The sequence below is a fragment of the Rhizophagus irregularis genome, chromosome 8, assembly GCF_026210795.1.
Source record: "Rhizophagus irregularis chromosome 8, complete sequence".
Lineage (NCBI taxonomy): Eukaryota > Fungi > Glomeromycota > Glomeromycetes > Glomerales > Glomeraceae > Rhizophagus > Rhizophagus irregularis.
Genome location: NC_089436.1, coordinates 2,670,069 through 2,693,698, shown reverse-complemented (window position 1 = coordinate 2,693,698; position 23,630 = coordinate 2,670,069). Strand labels below are relative to the sequence as shown.

At 27.3% G+C, this 23,630-nt stretch overlaps 7 protein-coding genes across 7 annotated transcripts; 3 read left to right on the top strand and 4 right to left on the bottom strand.

Moving 5' to 3' along the window:
- Positions 1-2,050: 2,050 nt before the first annotated feature.
- On the top strand, positions 2,051-3,254 carry OCT59_028492 (uncharacterized protein; the record flags this gene model as incomplete). Its single annotated transcript, XM_066147324.1, has 5 exons — positions 2,051-2,318; positions 2,500-2,601; positions 2,673-2,855; positions 2,925-3,001; positions 3,060-3,254. The coding sequence occupies 5 exons, from the start codon at positions 2,051-2,053 to the stop codon at positions 3,252-3,254; spliced, it is 825 nt and encodes a 274-aa protein (XP_065994041.1).
- Positions 3,255-5,162: 1,908 nt separating this feature from the next.
- OCT59_028491 (uncharacterized protein) lies at positions 5,163-5,748 on the top strand (the record flags this gene model as incomplete). Its single annotated transcript, XM_066147322.1, has 2 exons — positions 5,163-5,192; positions 5,275-5,748. 2 exons carry the CDS (start codon positions 5,163-5,165, stop codon positions 5,746-5,748), a joined length of 504 nt encoding a protein of 167 aa, XP_065994040.1.
- A 4,908-nt stretch (positions 5,749-10,656) lies between these two features.
- On the bottom strand, positions 10,657-11,401 carry OCT59_028490 (uncharacterized protein; the record flags this gene model as incomplete). Its single annotated transcript, XM_066147321.1, has 5 exons — positions 10,657-10,670; positions 10,752-10,918; positions 10,982-11,178; positions 11,258-11,313; positions 11,383-11,401. The coding sequence occupies 5 exons, from the start codon at positions 11,399-11,401 to the stop codon at positions 10,657-10,659; spliced, it is 453 nt and encodes a 150-aa protein (XP_065994039.1).
- Positions 11,402-14,880: 3,479 nt separating this feature from the next.
- OCT59_028489 (uncharacterized protein) lies at positions 14,881-16,110 on the bottom strand (the record flags this gene model as incomplete). The annotated part of the gene is made up of 1 exon (XM_066147320.1): positions 14,881-16,110. The coding sequence occupies one exon, from the start codon at positions 16,108-16,110 to the stop codon at positions 14,881-14,883; it is 1,230 nt and encodes a 409-aa protein (XP_065994038.1).
- Positions 16,111-16,795: 685 nt separating this feature from the next.
- Positions 16,796-17,554, bottom strand: OCT59_028488 (uncharacterized protein; the record flags this gene model as incomplete). The annotated part of the gene is made up of 1 exon (XM_066147319.1): positions 16,796-17,554. The coding sequence occupies one exon, from the start codon at positions 17,552-17,554 to the stop codon at positions 16,796-16,798; it is 759 nt and encodes a 252-aa protein (XP_065994037.1).
- Positions 17,555-17,599: 45 nt separating this feature from the next.
- On the bottom strand, positions 17,600-19,332 carry OCT59_028487 (uncharacterized protein; the record flags this gene model as incomplete). Its single annotated transcript, XM_066147318.1, has 6 exons — positions 17,600-17,653; positions 17,851-18,464; positions 18,543-18,867; positions 18,947-19,089; positions 19,168-19,195; positions 19,276-19,332. 6 exons carry the CDS (start codon positions 19,330-19,332, stop codon positions 17,600-17,602), a joined length of 1,221 nt encoding a protein of 406 aa, XP_065994036.1.
- A 2,639-nt stretch (positions 19,333-21,971) lies between these two features.
- OCT59_028486 (uncharacterized protein) lies at positions 21,972-23,344 on the top strand (the record flags this gene model as incomplete). The annotated part of the gene is made up of 3 exons (XM_066147317.1): positions 21,972-22,064; positions 22,144-22,310; positions 22,714-23,344. The coding sequence occupies 3 exons, from the start codon at positions 21,972-21,974 to the stop codon at positions 23,342-23,344; spliced, it is 891 nt and encodes a 296-aa protein (XP_065994035.1).
- Between the last annotated feature and the right edge of the window lie 286 nt (positions 23,345-23,630).

The window sequence follows — 23,630 nt, the reverse complement described above, 5'->3', positions numbered from 1 at the left end:
GACTAATCTATATAATCACTATCCATTCTACTCCAAGTGTCGAAATGCGTTAAAACGTTGCCTTCTATATACTTTATGAATTCCACCACCTATTTTTTCATCCTAAAAATTTTTGAACATGGTGATCGGCGGTCATTAATCCTGAAGTTCATTCCTTAGAGTGGTCCCTTTAGTGGGTTATCGTTTTAATTGTTTAATAGGTTATATTAATACAGGTTAATTTTAGATTCTTTTAGCTTATTTTTTTGTGGTTTTTCATATTTACTCTTCTATATATTAAAAATAAAATCGAGTATTTAAGAAAGTACTAATGTAAATACTTATTATCAACCCGCAATATATTACATTTTCTGTTCAACACTTTCTATCTTCAATAAATATGTAAGATGAAACTAGATGAAACTAACTTTAAGAATAAAAATGGGAATCATTTTCTAGTTTTGGTCTTTTAGATTTAAAATTTTCGTAAAAAACAACATAAATTGTAAAAAAGAAATTTACTTCTCATTTTAACTTAGTAGAATTTGTTAAATTGATGAAAAAAAAGAAAATGATAAAATAATTGGAAATCTGCAAAAATTATCTTACTGATATTTAAATTTATTTAAATTACCCCTATTTTTAAGCAAAATTATATATAACGACTATTATATTGATTACAAAAAAAAATAAATAAACTCTTCTAGACATTCTAAAGATTAAAAATTTATGCGAAAAAAGGAGTTTAGCGCTCGTACGGTTGATCTGGTTCCGTATTCGTTTTGTGTGTGTATACTTTATAATACAGATTATAAAACCATAACGATATTTTCCACTAAGTCGCTGTATTGTTTTTTCTGAGCAGAATTATTGTTGCATAAATGTTTTTCATAAATAATTGTTGTATCATACTTTAAAAAAAAAATTAAAAATTTATTGCATAATGATTTAAACCCTAAAATCATAAAACTTCTCGTACTATCGGTTGTGATTTTATTTACGCGTGGCTTTTATTCTTTAATCATTATTAGAGGTCCAAATTGGTCAAATTTTGTTATTATATATCCCTAGTTCGGGATCACAATCGATTATTTAGACAATTACATAATTAAATATATTAAGTATTATTAACTACATTATTGTTATAGCGTAAAATTTATTGTTGTTCAAAGTCTACGTGTTACACGAAACAAAACAGTCTAATAGTCTAAAAAAATATATTTTTTTTCGCTGAACAATTGACGGCTAGTCATCATATATATATATATACAGTACATATATTTTTTTAAAAAAGGGATATGCGTATATATGATAAATCATATGAAAATTATTATAATATTTTGTTTAACTCATTTCTCTCCTTGTTTAAAAAATAAAGATAAGTATAGTATACACATATTAAAAATCTTTAATGTTGTGAATTTTCGATTGTTGGAATCTTTAATGATTGTTAAAAATCTATTATTTGTTAAAATTTTTACTAGGTTAATCACTCCCCTTTTTATATAAAGAAAGAATAATTAAATAATTAAAAAATGATTCAATAAAAATACATGCAAGAGTCTATACGATTTATTCAAAAAGGTTTATAAATATATACTCTCAAAATTTCTCAAAACTTTTTTAAATTCAATGTTAATTCAATCCGTTAAATTATCTTTTTAAAATCAATCATTACATTACTACTTTTAAATACAACGTAATTAAACCATTAAATTCTTTATTAATGTCTTCCTCCAAAATAGTTCAGATCTTTCATTTCATTAACCATCGATTACAATGTAAACAAACCATATTTGTATATTTACAGTATTTATATCTATATTTTTAACGTTACACTTTTTTTTTATTTTCATTTCTCGAAACAATCTAATTTTTTCACTTTCTCCTCATACCTCCTCCGAAGGATACATATCCACCTCAATTATGATGATATCCGTCCTTGGCATATTTATATTTGGGATATCCTATACGCTTGGCTTCGAAACAAGTATAATGAGTATCTTTTCAATAACGGAACCCGCCCTAAGTTGAAATTTCAAGTGATAAGCTTGTTTCCCGACCTAAAATTATGAAACTCCTTAAGGGAATTCTCCAACCTAATGAAGATCAATCATTCTATCATGTGGTATCTGGTGAACACGGAACTGGGAAGACTATATTAATTAAAATAGCGTCAAACGAAGTAGGACAGGATGACAAAGGTACACAAGGTGGAATGGGAGTTCCTGCAAACATTGAGAAATTTGCCGAGGAATTTGCAAAAGCTATTGATTTTTCATTCGAGAAATGTGTTTCCTTCACGGCACTATTGAAACGGAATATTGTGGGTCATACTGGTAAGTTGATTTTTACTGTTTATAGCTGAGAACAAATGTTTTAACCCTAATTTCCCTTTATAGAGAAGTTTACTTATCCACGTTGGTTGAAGCATTTAAGCGTGGTCTTAGAAAATACAAAAAGAAATGCAATTATTATTTATGATAATGTTGGCCGATTAGTTCATAAAAATTCTTTAAGTTCTAGATATACTTCAAAAAGATGATAAGGATAATGCAGATAAACGAAATTATATTGCTGTATTCGTAAGTAGTGAAGGAAAAGTCCCTAAAAAAATGCAATGTAAGTATCTTTTCTTTAATTCATAAATTTATAAGTACATTTGTTTGATCAATATTCTTATTTCTATCTAGCACAAAGTTCTTGGTCACGTGCTAAACAGTGGTGGAAATCGGTGATCTTGATCAATAAAATATTTAACAGCAAAATGCAATATCAATGCAGAAGAGTCAAGAAAGCTATACAATTTAGTTGGTCGTATTATAGAACTGAAAAGTCTGTAACAGATGATTTCCTAAATGGACAAACTTTTGAAAGTATTTTTGCATCCAAAAAATTTATGAGCTTTCGCTTTTGATTTCTTCTTACAAATTCTATTTCTGCAGTTATAGAACAGGAAATCTTAATGAAAGTTTTAGACAAATTGAGAACCGCAAAGCTTCTTGAAGGTCACGATTTGAAGGTATGAATATTATGAAACAGGAGAATGAGTCATTAATGGTTTGCTTAATTCAAAAAAGCTTACCCGTACTGCACATGAGAGATTTTTCAATAATCCCATAGAAGTAGATGAAGCAGATGATATCCCAGAGAAAAATATTTTCACTTATCATCCAGAAAATAGTACCGTCACTTTTCAATCCCGTTCGATAGAATATTGTTTTGAGCGTGTATTAAAGAAAAGTGAAAGTGTACTGATTAAAGAAATTTGTTAAGAGTATATAAATGTAAATCATACTTGATATTTACTGTAATGTTATAAATTGCATAATAAAGCTTTTTTATTGCAATCAAAGACCTATTGGAACTTATTATTGTTTTTTTTTTAAGTATAAATAATAAAAGCTTTTCAAATATGTAGCAATTTCAAGAATTGAAATTATTAGAAAATGCATGAAGATGTTTATTGATTATGTTGATTTCGATATACTACGCCACTACATACTGTATATAGGAAACGGAAACCGGTATTAAATCCGAAGTGCTGTTTAAGGTTTTATTGTTGTAACATCGTCACAGACGTCACATGCTGGAAGAGATGAGAAAATCTATTTTGTTTAGAGTTCGATCCATATGGAATTCCCTATCAAATCTGGCATAATCTTTGTAGCGTAGTTATGACTGGATATTTTTGTGTCAGGGAGTATTACATGAAGTATTGACATTGGTGACTTATCCCGCCCTTAGCCTTGAGCTGAAATTTTCCATTCGTATTACTAATTATTCATGATATTATCGTAAAAGAGTAAACATCGTAGAAAGTTATTTTCTTTAGAGTGAAAAAAGAAACGATGTCCTATATATTATGTATGGCGTAGAATATAGTAACACCCGACTTGTCCAAAAAATTGTTAGTTTATAATATATCTGTAGATATTCTTATTATCTAGCTAAGTCGAGTTAAAATATTTTATCATAAAAAATAAATAAATAAACAAATAAATTTTGTGATATACTTTAATATTTTAAATATTTCCTCCTTACTTAATTTCTTTTTTCTATTTATATAAATTACAATTATTTAAATAAAACGATGTAAAAGGATAGTAAAAATACAAGTAATTTAATTAAATCGTAAATAAATGAGAAATGTTCATTTTTTAATGAAATAAAAAAAAAGACTTTTCATTTGTTATAGTACAAATATTATCAGTTTGATTTACGAACTAAATAGATCCAATTATTCTTTTATGAATTTTTTTTATTTTCGATAATAAAATATCCAATGTCAGTGCAAAAAAATATGAATTTTATAACAATTCTAAAACTCACATATTAAAACCAAACATATATTTATATTTAAGGAACATCGAATCTTTATCAACTAAAATATTTGACACATATTTAAATCTCTTTTGTTTCAAAAGTTTACTTATAATCTTAGAAATTGAAAAAATTCTTGTTACTTTATTAAATTCTTAAAACCTACAAGTACAGATTTTTCATGCATGTAAGCAGTATGATTACATTACAATCAAATGATTATGAGTCATCGTTTTTGGAATAATGGGATAATGGGTCAGGCTGAAGTGGTAAAGTTGAGTCATTTACCAAACATGGCTTAATTTTTTCATGCTATAATTCTTCACATTAATGAGTCATATTGTCTACAAAGAAAATTTTTTTTATTTAAGGGCCCTCAATTTTACAAAATTTTAAGAATTTTTTTTTAGCATAGTCTCTTCTCTGACATCTCTGACATTCCTCTCTGATATATTGTATAAATTATATATTGTATAAATTTCATTTATACAATCACAGCTCTGAACCATTTATTGTCTCTGGCATTCAATAAACATTTATAAACATTTATTACAAACATGAGTTTATATCTTGGCAAAGAATGTAAAGTTTATAACAAATAATTGTAATTTTTTCTTCTTTTTCAGTTTCTTACATAAATCATCTTTTGACTTTTAGATCTTACCAGATATTTGACATACAACAGATTTAATTTATCATATCGAGAATTCTTAATCAAACACCACGATATTATTTTTATTTCATCATTATCATTTATTTCATCTTTACCATTCTCAAACTGGAAAACCTTTGATGATTATTGGGCAATTAAATTTTTGGAAGAAGCAAAATTTTTGATGATAAATAAAATAATATTAAAAATGAGTACATTTGATGTTTTAAAAGAAAAGGTATGTTTAAATAAATGATAAACCTTATATAGACCTTTTTTTTAAAACACTATTAACAATCTTTTTTTTTATAAATTACTAGATAAACACAGAACGTTTACAACATGAAAAATATTTTCAAGCATATTGGTGTGAAGTAATCAAACAATATAGAAAAGACAATTTAATACCTGGTGCAATATACAAAAAAAATACAATCAAGAAAACTAATACTAAAGATAATATTAAACCAGATTTATTATTTTGTTATGATATTCTTTATGAACTTGAAAATGATCCTCATGCTTATCCATTTTATAAATATATTAATTCAAATTATTTTAATGTTACAATAAATCAACCAATAGATTTATTTACTATTAATTTAAAATTAGAAAATAATCAATATTTAAATGCAGAGGAGTTTAAGAAAGATATTCATTTAATGTTTGATAATTGTTTTATATCTAATGATGATGAAAGTGACATTTATATTTCAGGTAGAGAATTAGAAGATGTTTTTAATAAATTATGGTATATTTATCAAATTGAACAAAAACAAGAAAATAGTAATTAGAAAAAATAATACAAGAAAAAAAAATGTTTTTTCAAATTGAACAAGACGATTTACAATTTAGATAGTACATTGTATCAAATATAAATAATTATGGATTAAAAAACCTAATATTTTTTTTTAGAAGCAATGTACAGTAATAACAATATATTAATTTGTATTATTATCTATTGTAGTATAATCTAAAAAAGAAATTGACATAAATTAGATTATTATATACAAATTGTTGATTTCAATAATTTGTTTTTATTCTTTAGAATAATTTATTTACAAGTAATTATTAAATTTATATTTTGAAAATTTAAATAATATAAAGGGAAGAGTTATGTTTTATTAGTTGGAACTTGGAATATTAACAGAAAAATTTATGCGTCATCAGTCTATTTGGTTTGTTTATTTGCTTTTAACCTAACTATTGAGATTATGACGTAATATTTATACTCTGACTAACAATTACAAATTTATAAAAAGTCACTTTATCCAAAAACTATTTAATCTTTCATTATTCCCCATTTCCCAGTGAAGTAACCAAATAAATTTACTTGTATCTTTCTTTTCTTTATAGTTTATTATCCCCTTCCTTTTTGTCTTTACAAAAATATATTTTATATTTTAAGGCCGAAACACTTTGTCATTAATTAAATGTAATTACTATCATGGATCATATTATTTAAATTGAACTATGGAAATTCTAATTTTAATGTAAAAAATTTCTCAAATAATTTAAATCTCATCAGTTAGCATTTTATTGCATACTATATAATGTTTCTTAGAAAAATTATTTTCAATTGCGTTTGAAGTAAATCTTTGAAAAGCAAAAATTGTAAATGACTATTTATTATTTATCTTAAATATAAAATATCCGACATTAATTAATATTTTGTCACACTTTCGTAATTTTTTTATTTAATAAAAAAATTATGATATAAACCTCTAATTTAAATCATAGTTTTACTTAACCGCAATGAAATGTATAAATATAATTTGTTCATAGTGCTTAAAGAACTTTTTGCTGAAGTATATTCCACCGAAACCCATTTCGCCGAAGCCATTTCACTGAAGGGATGTTTCACTAAAGTGATATTTCACCAAAAGGACGTTTCGTCGAAATACCCATTTCGCAGAAGCCATTTTGTCGAATTGACATTTCGCAGTTATTTTATTTCTTTTTATAATAAATACATAAAGAAATTTCTAGATAAATTTTGAATTAACTGATTTCTTATCAAATTTATCTCGTTGTTTATACTGTAATATACATTAATCTTTTTTTTTACTTATTTTTCGTGAATAAATGTTTTCAGGAAAATAAAGTTATTTATTTATTGCTTAACAATTAATATCAGTTACTTGAATGTTGAAGTAATAAGTAATAATAAAAAAAATCTCTAAAATTAATTCAATTTTTATTTTCATTGCGCTATGAATATTTTTTATAAAAATGTTAATCGCTACCATTTTCGAACGAAATGTCCATTTGGTGAAATGGACGATTCGGTGAAATGGATTCGATAAAATATACTTTTGGCGAAATGTCCTTTCGGTTAAACGTCCCTTCGGTGAAATGGGCTTCGGCGAAAAGTCCGTATACCTCGGTTTTTTTTGGTGTGCGGGATTTCTTTGTTTGATAATTGTTACTTTCCGGGAATAAACTTTTCTTTTTCAGCTCTTTCCATTATACGTTCGAATCGAGAAACTGTAGAACGCAACAATTTATGCATGTCAAGTGAAAAAAAAAATGAAGTGAGTGTAAGTAAATCTTAAGTTTAAATTGGGATTGGATATTACCAACCTTAATTTGCAACATAATACGTGTAATTTTAGTTAGCTTCCAAATTTCATCATACGAAGTAGGGATATCGAACTTTTCAACTCAATTGATGTGTAGAATCCGCCTCCTACATATATTATAAGAACAGCATGAAGGTAGAACCACGATGATACGAAACCAGGCATAATTAATTTATTACAAACATTTAAAACTTGTTTTGAAAGTGCTCCTCTATTTTCGATAGCAATTGCTTTTGACTAGGTTTCTGTGCATACCTCTGAGTGTTTTTATAAAGAAATGTCTGAAAAATTCTTGGTGCCATTATCCTGCACGCTCATATAGGGAAAATTCTCGGTCATGTGAAATATCTTTTCCAAGATCATGTTTCTATATGTAGGAATCTGTTAATACTTAGTAATAAAACAAAAAATATGAAAACTTCATAAAGATTAGTTATACCGTGAACATCCAGTCTAGGTGAAACCCTTCAACCTTAACCGGGGCATCTGTTGCTTCACTTCGTCGATCTCGAGATGACCTAGAAACCATCTCTCAGTTTCGTAGGGTATGTCTGACAATGAAATTATATCGAAAGTTGAGCATTGATTCATAAATAGTTTAGATAATTGTTCCGTAATAAGAATCTTCAAGAAAGTTGTCTGTTGTTCATCTCCAAGATTTCCGATAACATTAGAAAACCAATCAGAGACTCCGTTATTTTTTTTTTTTTTTTTTTTTTTTTTGGCGGGTAAATTTTATGTATGTACAGCTCCACTTATTTGAGAAATAATCAGTATTATTAATAATGAAAAGTACTTAGGGATGATGATAATAAAACATACAAATGGGTATCTAAAATATTTTAAGACGTGTCTTTTGATGAACATATCTATGTCCCTTTCGGTGTTTTTTCATTGCGGAATTTTTTTTGCCTAACATTACATCTGATTGTAAAGAAGTGCAGTATTAGAAGCTGTATATGCATCCAAGCTGAAATATAACAAATGAACTTACGTGTAACGTACCAATTCTAAGATGTATCCCACATAAAAATATAAAAAATAATAAAAATAAACGAATCAATATCGTAATACAAATTTTTATCGGCAAGTGTATACGTAGATAACGTAGCACAATCAAATATCACGTGACCGTAACTTTTTGGTTACGTAGTCATATGCTTTTTATACGCAGTGATGCAAAAATTACTTTCTTGACCTCCTCGTATTACTTTCTTGACTTGATCAAAATATGCATGATTATGTATGACAAAAATGTTCTTGCAAAAAAACATTAACGCGTTGTTATTTTTCTTATTTTCATAATTTTTCAAGAGATATACACAAAGAGATTTTAAAAATTTTTTTATCATTAATGATTAATGACAAAATAATTTATTATTTTTTTTTTTATTTTAATATTTAGTTTTATGCTAGTATTTATTACCTAATTAATGTATTTCTCTTAAATGTAATCTATTTATCAGCTATCTTTTGTAAATAAAATAAAATTATTTTAATTTTATCAATATTGTAGAAATAAAAAAGTATTGACCATGCTCGCAACTCGCAAAAGACAGATTGCATGCTATTTATGCTATTTTTGTTAAATATAAATAAAAATAAAATATTTCTTTTTTGTTTATCACATATCGATCGCATTTCAGGTCAAGAAAGGAACATTTTTGTCATACATAATCATGCATATTTTGACTGGGTCAAGAAAGTAATGCGAGAAGGGTCAAGAAGGTAATTTTTGCCGCAGTGATCGTGTTTTACTTCTTGTTTTACTAAATCGCTCTTGCTCAATAATTTTTCGTTTTAATAATGTCTATAGACAATTATTTCGATCAAAAGTCAATAGAATGAGATATCTTGGGACTTTATGGAAGAGTGCGATCAGAAACAATACAGTCAGAAAATAGGCCTTAATATCACGTCTCTCGAAATAATAGTCAAATGTGACGGAAGACGAAGGAAAGAACAAGCACAATATTTGTTCGATAGATATAGATAGGATAAGGGATTGGTGGCGTGGCAGGGATTTTTAAGATTTCTGTCATTCAAACTTTTAAGGTAAGATTTAAAGTCGACCTGATACTGAGCCCATGGGGCGCGGGCGAATTTTAAATTTGCCTGACGTTCAAGATATAAAGTCGACCTGATGGGAATAAGAGAAATTATAAGAAAGTTAGGAATATAATTTACTAAAGTTTGCATACTAAGATCGTACTTGTGTCAAAGATTGAGAGAAAGATCGTACTTCTGGAAACAAAACTGGACCTTCAGTCAACTTTTATGAGAATATTCGGAATATTAAAACAATCAACAACGGAAATTTTACAAATATTTCACATACAGATCATAGGTAGTCTAGGCAGACTACCCAACTTGATGATAGTAATAATAATGACACAGATGGTGAAGAAACAGGTGCCGAATTTATGTCACCTATAAAAGTTTGATATCTTTTTGTTTCTGCGATCCCGCTCAGAATTATTACAAATCCTTCACAGACTACAGATAGCGCGACAACGATGAAATTCGCAAATATTAATAAAGGTATTGCAAGATACAATATCATATTTCTTCCTGAATTTTACTAATATGATCTTATACGCATTTCATTCAAAATAGCACCATTTGCTAATATAAACTTAGCTATTATTTTTTATAACTATAAATTTAAGAAGCTATGTTAGTAGTAAATGTAATAATTAATATCATTTGTAAACACGCATCTTAAAAAATCGAAGTAAAGTCTTTATTATTATATTTTTGTAAAATAATACATGAGAAAGGACCCAGCCGGCTAAGAAAAAAAATGAATAAAAAAATGACTTCTTAATATTGCGGTTCATCATAAGGGTGCACTTCTTTTGACTTTATTCATTGAATTAATAGTTCTCCTGTAGTGCGCATTTATCACAATACAATGTGCAATGAAAAATCTGAATCAAGAAATATTATTATACAAACACTATATACAGGAATACACTAGTAAAAAAACTACACAAATCGCAATTAATTTTTATTTATTCAATTACGAGTTAAAAATAGTATTTGTACTTCTTTCAACATCCTTATATTATTATATTATGGTTGTGGAGGTACGGGTGATGACGTATAAGCACCATAGACTTATTTATCATCAACTAATTGTTGATATAATAGCTTTGTTAGTATGTTATTTTAGTGTTAGAGTCGATAAATATACACTTTTTTGGTGTACAAACCTTCCATAGAGTCGCTTTCTTCAAGATGATTATCATATCCTATAGCCTTATCAAGAATTTCTCCAGTTTCATTAACGGCCCAGTATATATCGTAATTAAGATCTCGATGTAAAACTGTTGTTAAGTCTGAATATTCTTCCAGGATTCTGCCCGCAACTAAAGCTTCCCTAGTAGGTATGCAAAATTAAAGTAAAAGTAAGAAGACAAAATAAAAAGACAATTGATCTTACTTTGTTGGAGATTCTGCAAGTGATAAATCATATTTGTGCTCGAATCTATCGGGCCAGGTATTGGCCCTATATTCCTCGTATAGAAGAGACATCGCATATTGGATATCTTCGATGACTGAGGTACCCGGAATAGATAGAACTTCTTGTTGAGCTTTAGCATATCTCTCTACACATTCAATGAGCTTCTTGCGATGCTCCTGTATTATAAAAGATGAAAGGTTAGATTAAATATTATTAAATACGTGTTTTCTTTCGCAACTGGAGAAAAATGCTTACCTCAACTTCTTCACTCCACGCTACCTTTTTTATTAGTTTGTTTTCCTTGTGTTTAGCTATATTTTAATCGAATAAATGTCAAGAGGTCAGTTAATATATTATGAAATGTGAATAGTTCATAGTACCTTGTTTTTTTCTTGTCATTTTTTTAAGAATGTAAAATTATTTTATTTTTTACTAGAAAAGTAGTATCCCTAAGAATGTAAAATAATCAGTACACAACATAAGGAAAGTTTGTTTTTATTGGTTATGATTAGGGATGTTAACGGTTCGGTCCATCCGGTTTTCGGTCCAAAAACTGGTGGTTTGAGTACAAAACCGAACCGTTATAGGTTTAGAACCAGAGTTTGAACCGAAGTTTGGACTGAAGTTTAGACCGAAGTTTAGACTGGATATTTATAGTATTTTATACAAAATTGTGTAATGCAGATCATGAATTTAAATATATCGTATATCATCAAAAAATTTTTTATTATAAGAAAAAAAATTACCAACAAAATTTCACATAATGTAAAAAAAAAGGAAAAAAAAAGACATATTGCAAGTATTGATTCAATTTTCCATTCTTTCTTTTTCTGATATCCAATTTTTCATGCATATAATTGCCCTTGCCGTTTCAGGATCTAACCTATTTCTAGTTTTTGAAATAGTTAATCCCGAAATTGAAAATGCCCTTTCTGATGGAACCGACGTTGCTTGGATTGTTAAATAATCCTTAGCTATTTGGGATAGTACTGGGTAATCCTTTTCATAAGTTTTCCACCAAATTAAAGAACCTGTATTACTATCTACTGGAGAATTTAAGTATTGATCTAATTCATCATGCGATACTTCTTGACGAATATTATTTGGATTAAGTAAATTAAGAAAATAATCACGAGATGATCGTGCTGGTGCTGATGGTATGGTTTGATTATTTAAGGGTAAATATGACAAATATAATTCTTGTAATTTACTAATAATTTCAGTTATATCATTATGACTAAATAATGTGGTTTTGTAGTGTGGATCTAATATTGAAGAAGTAATGGAAGATTGATTCAAATATTTGTCCCAATAGGCTTTCAATTTATTACAAATTGCTGATGCTATTGCCTTTTGTGTATGGTGATTTCCTCTTTGATAATGATCCAATTTTTTAAACATTCCATTAAAAACCAATCTTATATCACCTTGTGTAGGATTTTTTGATGATGATAATAAATTGGTTGCTTCATACATAGGTTCTAATACCTTTGCTAATTCCTGTAAAAAAAAAAATAATAATTAATAAATATATAATTATAAAATAAAATAAATAATAATTTATAAAATAAAAAATACCTTAATATGTCGCCATTCAGATATTGTTGGAAATAAATCTCCAAGTTCTTCAACATTTGTTGTTGCAAGTAATTCTGAAACACCCTGCATTAAGATTTGTCTATTAATCATAAAATATGTGGAATTCCAGCGAATGTCTATATCTAAAATTGGTTTAAGAAATTTAACTTTTTTAAGGGTACAAATTTCTGATAATTTATCCAAAAATAATGGTGAATTCTTGATTTTAACAACAAATTGACGAAGTTTTTTGATTTCATTTCCAACATGACTCATTCCTGCTTTTACTGCTAAATTTATAATATGTGCAGCACATCTGTAATGAGTAAAAGCCATATTATTAAACTCCTGATCTAATTCAGTTGCTAGTTGATTACCACATGCTATCATGTTGCTTCCATTGTCTGTAGTTAATGCAAGAATATTATTACTGATACTAAACTCTTCAAGAATTTGTAAAAGCTTGCTAGTAATTAACCCAGCTGTATGAGAACCATTTACAGGAATTAAATCAAGTAAGAGATTTTTTAATTCCCAATTGTTGTTAATATAATGCATTGTTACTCCAAGATAACAATCTTTTGAGATTTCTGAAGTCCAAATATCAGTAGTAAGAGAGATTTTTGAGTTAATTTGTGAGACTTCATTAATTAACACATTTTTTCTCATTTTATAATTTTCTATGAATTTTTCCTTTAAGGTTTGTCTGCAAGGTAAAATATAGTGGGGATTCAATTTATTAATTAATAATTTGAATTCAGGATTTTCAACAATGGTAAAAGGTTGCAAATCAGTTGCAACAAAATCAACCAAAGAATCTGTGATAGGTTTAGATTTTGATGGAGAGTAAGGTTTAAAACGTAAAGTAGTTTGGCGGGTTTCAGGTTTTTTATAATGTGATGGATGTTTTTTAGTTAAATGACGTCAAAGTGTAGATGTTGGATTACCAGGTGAATAAAGTTTTGCACACAAAATACACTTATAGTTTGTAATTAACCAACTTTCCTCATCTTGAATTTTTTGAAAAAACTCCCAAACATCTGCTGACAATTTCTTATTTATAATTCTTTCATCATCAGATGCTAAGGAATCATCTGATAAATTATTATCGTCATTTTCAAAAACTCCCGACATAGTTGTAATAATGCAAGGTGATATAAAAAAATGTAAGAATGTAAAATCCGTTATTCTTTTATTGTAAAAAGTTACGCGTGCAGATACACGTAACCGTTAATTGAACCGATCTAAAACCGGTTCACTAAACCGGTTTCTATCGGTTCGGTCTCGGTTTGGTTTGACGTTTGAACTGAACTGAAACCGGTCCTATGATCAAACTGCGGTTCGAACCATCCAATCATAAACTGTTAACATCCCTAGTTATGATCAACGTGTGTCACGTTATGATTGGCTAAATAAAATAACACGTGATAATACTACGCGTATTACAGATCATTCCATGAGCCATTTTCAGCCCATCTGTAGGGGTTTTAACTATTCAATATGGTCCAAAAAAATCATGGCCCATGTTCAGTACAAAATTGTAATAATCAAGTAACCCGTTTTCGTCAATTCACTTCATTAGCATATGAGAAAGCCCAAAAAAAAGGAACATATGAAGCACATACGTACCTAAGAATCGGACAACAATTGTGTCATAGTCATTATATGAGTATTGTTGAACCTTACCATACTCAAAAGTCAGAAGTTCCCTTTTTTTTAGAACCAGATAAAGAAAATTCAAATCGTAAATATTAAAATGATTGAAAATTAAATTTTTTTTTTTTTTATAACTAATTTTTTATTTGTTACATACAGAATCAAAAAGCTATTCATTTGCCGAGCAGGTTACTATGCTTACAAAGGTTCTATATGAGCAGCGTGGTAATTTAGAGCTTAATCCTACCTATTTTAAACAAATGATAGAAAAAGCAGATCCACATTTACAAGGTCTTTTTGATAAATTAGTAAAGGCATTGGTTCCTGATAACAGATCTGCATATAATAAAGTTAAAGCAAGAAAAACAATTATGAGTCTATGTTATATCATGGCTGGAATGCGAAATAAGTTTGTTAACGATTTCAAGTTGGAAGTTGGATTACATTTGTCAGCATCGGGTGCAAACACGTGCTGCAATTGATACAATGAATAGTATTGGATTTTCTGCTTGTTATACAACAGTTAATAATTTTAAACGTAAAATTGCCAATGAATATCCGTTAAATATCAGAAAATTTCTCTCTGAACATGTAAGTAAAAAAATATTTTTTTTTTCATTTGAAGAACTACTATTAACCAAAATTTAATTACAATCAGAGTGACCATTTGTACGTTTATAATCTAGATGATTACCATGAGTATTTCCTAAATTTGCTGCTTTCTCATATAATTCAAATGCTTTTTGCTCATTAATATCAGTTCCAATTCCGTTTTCATAATAATATCTTAACATATTTATTCCATTTAGAAATCCTCCTTCTGCTGATCTTCTAAAAAATCTAAAAGCTTGTTCATAATTTTTACAAATATATTTTCCTTCTTTATACATTAGGGCAACATTATATTGAGCTATACTATTTCCTAAATTTGCTGCTTTTTCATATAGTATAAATGCTTTTTTCCCATTAATATCAGTTCCATTTCCATTTTCATAACAATATCCTAACATATATATTCCGTATATATCTCCTCCCTTTGCTAATTTTTCAAATAATTCAAAAGCTTTATTGTAATTTTTATCAACATACTTTCCTTCATTGTACATTAAAGCAAGATTATATTGAGCTATATTATTTCCTAAATCAGCAGCTTTCTCATATAATTCAAATGCTTTTTGCAGGTTAATATTGGTTCCAATTCCATATTCATAACAATATCCTAACATATTTATTCCATTTAAGTCTTCTCCCTCTGCTGATTTTTTAAATAATTCAAAAGCTTTATCATTACTTTTATCAACATATTTTCCTTCTTTATACATTAAAGCAAGATTATATTGAGCTATAATACTTCCTAAATATGCAGCTTTTTGATATAATTCATATGCTTTTTGTTCATTAATATCAGTTCCAATTCCATTTTCATAACAATATCCTAACATATTTATTCCATTTAAATCTTCTCCATTGGCTGATTTTTTAAATAATTCGAAAGCTTTGCCATTATTTTTATCAACATATTTTCCTTCTTTATACATTAAAGCAAGATTATATTGAGATATATTATTTCCTAAATCAGCAGCTTTCTCATATAATTCAAATGCTTTTTGCAAGTCAATATTGGTTCCAATTCCATTTACATAGTAATATCCTAACATATTTATTCCTCTTAAATTTTTCCCTTCTGCTGATTTTTTTAAAAATTCAAAAGCTCTTTCATAATTTTCATTTACATATTTTCCTTCTTCATACATTAAAGCAAGATTAAATTGAGCTATATTATTTCCTAAATTTGCCGATTTTTGATATAATTCAAATGCTTTCTGCAGGTTAATGTTGGTTCCAATTCCATATTCATAACAATATCCTATCATATTTATTCCATTTAAATTTTCTCCTTTTGCTAATTTTTCAAACAACTCAAAAGCTTTATCATTATTTCCTAAATTTGCAGCTTTTTGATATAATTCAAATGCTTTTTATTGGTCAATATCAGTTCCAATTCCATTTTCATAACAATATCCTAACATATATATTCCATTTAAGTCTTCTCCCTCTGCTGATTTTTTAAATAATTCAAAAGCTTTATCATTATTTTTATCAACATATTTTCCTTCTTTATACATTAAAGCAAGATTATATTGAGCTGTATTATTCCCTAGTAATTTTGCAAATTTTTAATATAATTCAAATATTTCTGCAGGTTAATATTGGTTCCAATTCCATATTCATAACAATATCCTAACATATTTATTCCATTTAAGTCTTCTCCTTTTGCTGTTTTATTAAACAATTCAAAAGCTTTATCATTATTTTTTTTAACATATTTTCCTTCTTTATACATTAAAGCAAGATTATATTAAGCTATGTTATTTCCTAAATTTGCAGATTTTTGATATAATTCAAATGATTTCTGCAGGTTAATATTAGTTTCAATTCCATATTCATAACAATATCCTAACATATTTATTCCATTCAAATTTTCTCCTTTTGCTGATTTTTCAAACAACTCAAAGGCTTTATTAATATTTTTATCAATATACTTTCCTTCATTATACATTAATATTGAGCTATATTATTTCCTAAATTTGCTGCTTTTTTATATAATTTAAATGCTTTTTGCAAGTCAATATTGGTTCCAATTCCATTTTCATAGTAATATCCTAACAAATTTATTCCTCTTAAATTTTTCCCTTCTGCTGATTTTTTCAAAAATTCAAAAGCTCTTTCATAATTTTCATCAACATATCTTCCTTCTTTATACATTAAAGCAAGATTATATTGAGCTGCATTATTTCCCAAATTTGCAGTTTTGTGATATAATTCAAATTCTTTTTTCATATTAATATCAGTTCCAATTCCATTTTCATAGCAATATCCCAACATATTTATTCCGCTTAAATTTTCCCCTTCTGCTGATTTTTTAAACAATTCAAAAGCTTTACCATCATTTTTATTAACACATTTTCCTTCTTTATACATTAAAGCAAAATTATATCGAGCTATGTTATTCCCTAAATTTGCTGCTTTTTGATATAATTCAAATGCTTTCTGCAGGTCAATATTGGTTCCAATTCCATATTCATAACAATATCCTAACATATTTATTCCATTCAAATTTTCTCCTTTTGCTGATTTTTCAAACAACTCAAAAGCTTTATTAATATTTTTATCAACATACTTTCCTTCTTTATACATTAAAGCAAGATTATATTGAGCTATATTATTTCCTAAATTTGCTGCTTTCTCGTATAATTTAAATGCTTTTTGCAGGTCAATATTCGTTCCAATTCCATTTTCATAGCAATATCCTAACATATTTATACTGCTTAGTTTTTCCCTTCTGCTGATTTTTTAAATAATTCAAAAAGCTCTACCAACATACTTATTAACCCATTTTCCTTCTTTATACATTAACTGAAAGCAAGATTATATTGAGCTATACTATTTCCTAAATTTGCAGCTTTTCGATATAATTCAAATGCTATCTGCAGGTCAATATTGGTTCCAATTCCATATTCATAGCAATATCCTAACATATTTATTCCATTTAAATCTTCTTCTTTTGCTGATTTTTTAAAAAATTCAAAAGCTTTGCCATTATTTTTATCAACATATTTTCCTTCTTTATACATTAAAGCAAGATTATATTGAGCTACATTGTTTCCCAAATTTGCTGCTTTGTGATATAATTCAAATGCTTTTTTCATATTAGTATCAGTTCCAATTCCATTTTCATAACAATATCCTAACATATTTATTCCGCTTAAATTTTCTCCTTCTGCTGATTTTTTGAACAATTCAAAAGCTTTACCATCATTTTTATTAACACATTTTCCTTCTTTATACATTAAAGCAAGATTATATTGAGCTATATTATTTCCTAAATTTGCTGCTTTTTGATATAATTTAAATGCTTTTTGCTTATTGATACAAGTTTTTATTCCATGATAATTAAGATACTCAAGTAAATAAATAAAATTTGAATTAATTTGATTATTTGCAAGCCAATTACAGATTTCTTGCGAGTTTATTTCATGATCATCAATATAATTAAGAACATGTTGTTTTCTTACTTTCTCTTCTTTCCCTTCATTTACTTCCTTAAAAATAAGACTAACAAATTCATCAATCATTCTTTTAATTAAAAAGTAGTTTTTAAATTTATCAAATTTATTAACTACTTGGTTCATAGATGGTCTATTGTTTGGTTCACCATCCCAACACTCTATAATAGATGCATATATGAAATAAATTTAAAAATACAATATTGCAAATTAAAGTTGAAAAGTATATATATATTTACCGATAAAAAGATTAGAATAATCAATAGGAGTATCTGATACAATTGTTTCTCTATAATCTTGTAAAATTTCCAGGTTCGAATTACCATCACATGATTCCAATTTAAATGGTGGTTGTCCACTTGATATTTCCCATAGAATCATGCCAATACCGCAAACATCATTCTTTTCATTTAATGAATATTGTTGTGTAGTAGACCCTTTGGGATCAGTGTATAGAGCTGTATCAAATCTCGTTTGTTGTTCAGATACCTTTTTCATTCTATTTGATAATCCAAAGTCAGCCAACTCGACGGTATTTTGATGGATTAGCACATTGCCAGAGTGCTATTATAACATAGCAGATTAATGAATATAAATAGATAAATAATTGTTAACTGTTAAATTATTAATGAAATAAATTTACCAAATCACCATGCACGATTCCTTTTTCATGTAAATTCGATACAGCGCAAACTATCTGGTATGCTAATTCGTATTTATCTTCCCAAGTGAGACTCGTAAAATTTTTTTCCAAATAAGCTCGAAGAGAACAATCATCAGCACTACCTATTAATTTATTAATTTTATTTGTTATAAAGTTAAATATGAAGTGTTTTATTCACATGTGGAATATGCATATTTTACCTTTGTCTGTAATTCCGTAATCTTTTTGCTGAAGTTTACGTTAAATTATAAATACAAATGATTACTGTAGTTAAGCATATATTGTATAAACAAATAAATGTTATTTACCTCCTGTTTTATTTTTTTAACAAATTTGCCGATTTTTTGAATATTATTATCAGCCATTATTACTGCGGAAAAGTATTTTAAAAAATAAATCAATAAATAAAATTGGAAAAAAACTTTTAGATATTTTTTTTGTTCTTTGTTTTTCTATTAGTGTGAGCGTAAGTATCGCGTATTGCCTTTATAAAGTATATTGGCATTGTTAAACTGTGCCACAATTTGCTACAAATTCGGTAATAATACAATGAATACAATGCTAATTGAGTAATTGCCGATTCCGTATTTGTGTAACGATGTAACGAACACGAAGAATACGAAGAAATTAAATTTAGAATTTTCGAAATTCTGAATAAAAACATTTGCCCCTAAGAATTAGTAGCCAGTAGACGTTGCTTAAACCTGAATGGTATTGTTTTTTATGTACGCACTGAATGGTTTAGTATGCAAATAGGTATTATTTTATTAATTAAATCGTTACGGTATGATATAGTGTAACAGTAATGACATGGTACACGTAGTGGCCATTTTCACTAATCAATGAAGGGCTCTGTGGTCGATATAGCCCCATATCCAATAAAGCGTTATCGTTCTGATGCTTTTGATCATGCATTAATTATAACAATAGTCATAAATAAGCTTCATCTTTCTATTAATCTCATTTTTATGCCATTTTTAATTCACTTATCTAAACTGCTCTGATAAAAATTTTCATTTACATCATTTACTCCACCTTATCATGCATTATTGTTATGCTTAATAAAAAATATCGGTTTGCATGGGCTGAACGATAACAATAATTACTGGTATGATAATCCATTTACTAATCATACCGTACCTGCTGTATTGTCGTATGTATATATTACTACTACTAAAGTTACAGGCATGGTACGAAGCCAAATATATAAAGATCGTACTTGTAATAACACAAGCCCTGATTATTAAAGAGTGTTCAAATTTCGACAATTAAAGATAAAGAAGCTGAAATTGTCCAGCTAAAAGCAAAAATAAGCAGTTTATAAAAATAAAAGATTATTATAAGTTTACTAAATTTTTATTAGTAAAAAAACCTCCAAATTGTGATGAAGCAACTGAAAAATAATAATTCCATTTATACACTATGCACTATATATTAAAGTTGTCAAATCTACTTACTTTATTTACTTTATAAAAATTTATTTGATATTATGCACTTATATATTTTTTTTAAACATGCGAAAAATTGTTATCTAAATTTGAATTCTTCTATCATTTCTTTTTACAATAAATAAAATCATTCTTCACAATTTTTTAAATTTTTCTTACAAATGAATTAAGTTCTTGTGATCGACCAAAGGTTATTTATGTAATACTGTGATTCCTTGGTACGATTGGCATAGTCTATGATTAATATTACCTTACTTATATCGTACCGACGTACCGTCATACCGTACTACTTTACAATATTACTCTATGCAAATCCATACATGTAGTGTACAAATTTTTTTTTTTATATTATTGGAATAATTACAAACGTAATTAATTCCAAAGTAAATACGGTACATTGTGTCAATAACGTATCTATCTAATGCAAAATTTGAATTTATACTATAAAAAAACCCTATTTTGTAACTTAGTCTATTATAGTACTACAGATTACTCTATCACGTAATTACTCGCTATCGCTAAGACGCTAACTTCTCTGGCACCCTGATCTTGCGCTGTTTACATTCTTTATCTTTTGAACTTTCTGATTTACCATTAATAATTTTAACCCTATCACTAAGACCTGCTTTTGAACCGTCGAACTTGCAGATCAATACATGATGATCATATCGTAACAAATAGTATTCAATTTAACACCAATTTTATTTATTAAACCAAAATTTAATTTCCTAATTCTTTGCGCAGTTTATATTTCTAATTCTAGTTTTTCAACTTCTGCTAAAGCTCTACGATTTTCTTTTCAGCTAATTGCATTTTTCGTTCTCCAATTTCTATTTGCAAAATGGTATGCTGTCTATCAATCTCAAATGAATTATGTTCTTGATCATAAACTTTATTAAAAGTTATCAAAAAAAAGGAATAAAGAAAAAGCAAATAACTTGTAAATAAAAAATCAAATCAGCATTGTTTTTAAAAAGTTTAGTTTTTTTAATCATGCAATAGATATACTAAAATTAATCAATATGAGTCATTTATAACTAGGCCCCAATTTCCAAATAAACCTTTCTCGTTTGTTAGTTTACCATATAGATTTTTTGTTATTACAATGTAACGATTAATAATATGATATTTGGACTGATAACCAATAAAATTAATCCTTATTAGTAGTCAAACTATACTGCGTAAAACCATACAGTACATACATAAATACATGATTGCTATATAATGATTCAGGCATTCAGCATATATAGTATCTTAATATCTTATACTTAGTGTGTTTGAAAAAAAAATTTCTTAGTTGTCAGAAAATATGTTTTGGCAAAAACATTATATAGTTTCGAGATTTCAAAAATTTAATTACTGGATGCTGTAATAGACTATAACTTGCATCATTTTATGCAATTGATGCCGTTTTCAAAATGGTGAAATTTTATGGGGAGAAAGCGTCGTCCTTTAGGATACAATATAAATAGAAATGTACATAATGTAATACAGCATGTTTTACGTAGATAAAATCGAAATAATATATTATCTAACGTTTAAACTTCAACTGGAGAATGATTAAAAAGTTTAAATATAAGTTTAGAAACCCATTTGATTCAAAAACTAGTTCTCAAAATTTATGGAAAGGATACAATGACGAATATCAGGTAAAATATAACCAAGCTAATAATTAAACCAGCGTGATCATCACTTTGTAATTGAGTCAATTAATAATTTATTTAAAAGGTACATGTTACAACCTCTCATACTGAATCAGAAGATATTAGTGAATTATGCGAAAAAATGGTTTATATGGAAAATTTAGAAAAAAGAAGGGAAGTATATGGAATATGTGGAGAATGTAATGAACTTGGGACAGGAAAAGAATGGTGTCAATCTTGTAACGCTAAAAGGTTTAAGGAAAATTTTGAAAATTGGACTAGCGAAAACAAAAATATTGATGAATTAATTCAACAATCGCAACTTAACGCCGTACTGTACATTATACAAAATGTCTTGAATGGGTACCTTATGAAAATTTTAAAAATGTTAATTATATTGCCAAAGGAGGTTTTAGTCGCATTTATACGGCTGACTGGCCTGGATACATTTGCAATTGGGATATCGAAAATCAAAATTGGAAGAGGATTCCTGAAAAGGTTGCACTAAAAATTTTAGATAATTTTTCTGGTATAATTACAAATTTTTTAAATGAGGTAGTTAAATAAATAATTTGTACTTAAATTACAGATTGTGTGTTTACTAAAAAAAACTTTTTAATATTTAGGTTAAATCTCATCTTGAGATTTATATTAGCAGTATTATTCAATGTTATGGAATAACACAAGATCCAAAGACTAATGATTACGTAATGATTTTAGAATATTGCGAGGATGGAAATTTGAAAGATTATTTAAAAGTAAATTATGTAGACTATGGATTAAAAATTGACCATTTATTACAAATTTCAAAAGGAATTTTGTATATTCATAACGCCGAAAAAGTTCATAGAGACCTTCATCCAGGAAATATATTATTTAATAATACACCATATATAGGTGATTTTGGAATGTGTAAATCAGTAAAAAATGAAAATAAAGAAAAAATTTATGGAGTATTACCTTACGTAGCTCCAGAAGTATTTCATGATCATAAATATACGAAAGCAGCAGATACTTACTCATTTGGAATAATAATGAATGAATTTTTATCTGAAACAGCTCCTTATAAAAATATTCTTTATGATCATAAGAAATTAGCGATGCATATATATGAAGGTCTTAGACCAACAATTTCCGAAGACACGCCAGAATTACTTGCAGACTTGATAACTAAATGTTGGGATGGTAAAGTTGAAAATAGACCAACTACTAGAGAATTATATCAAATTTTAAATATATGGAATAGAGAAAAATATAAAAACACAGCAAAATTTATTTTCAAATAAAACATTGTGAAACTAGATTAAAGTCATTGTACGCTCAAACATATTATTCACATAAATCAGACGAAATTATACTAAATAAATCAAACGAAAATATATTTCGAAGTCTAAAGTATATGAATAAATCAAACGAAAATAAATTTCGAAATCGAAAGTATTCAAAAAGCTATTCGAATACTCCACTAATTTCGACAGATTCACGTAAGTATATTTTATTTGACTTAGTTATTAAATTATTGTTTATTAACATCATTTAATTAATAGTTAGTAGTCTGGCGAGTGCTCTCAG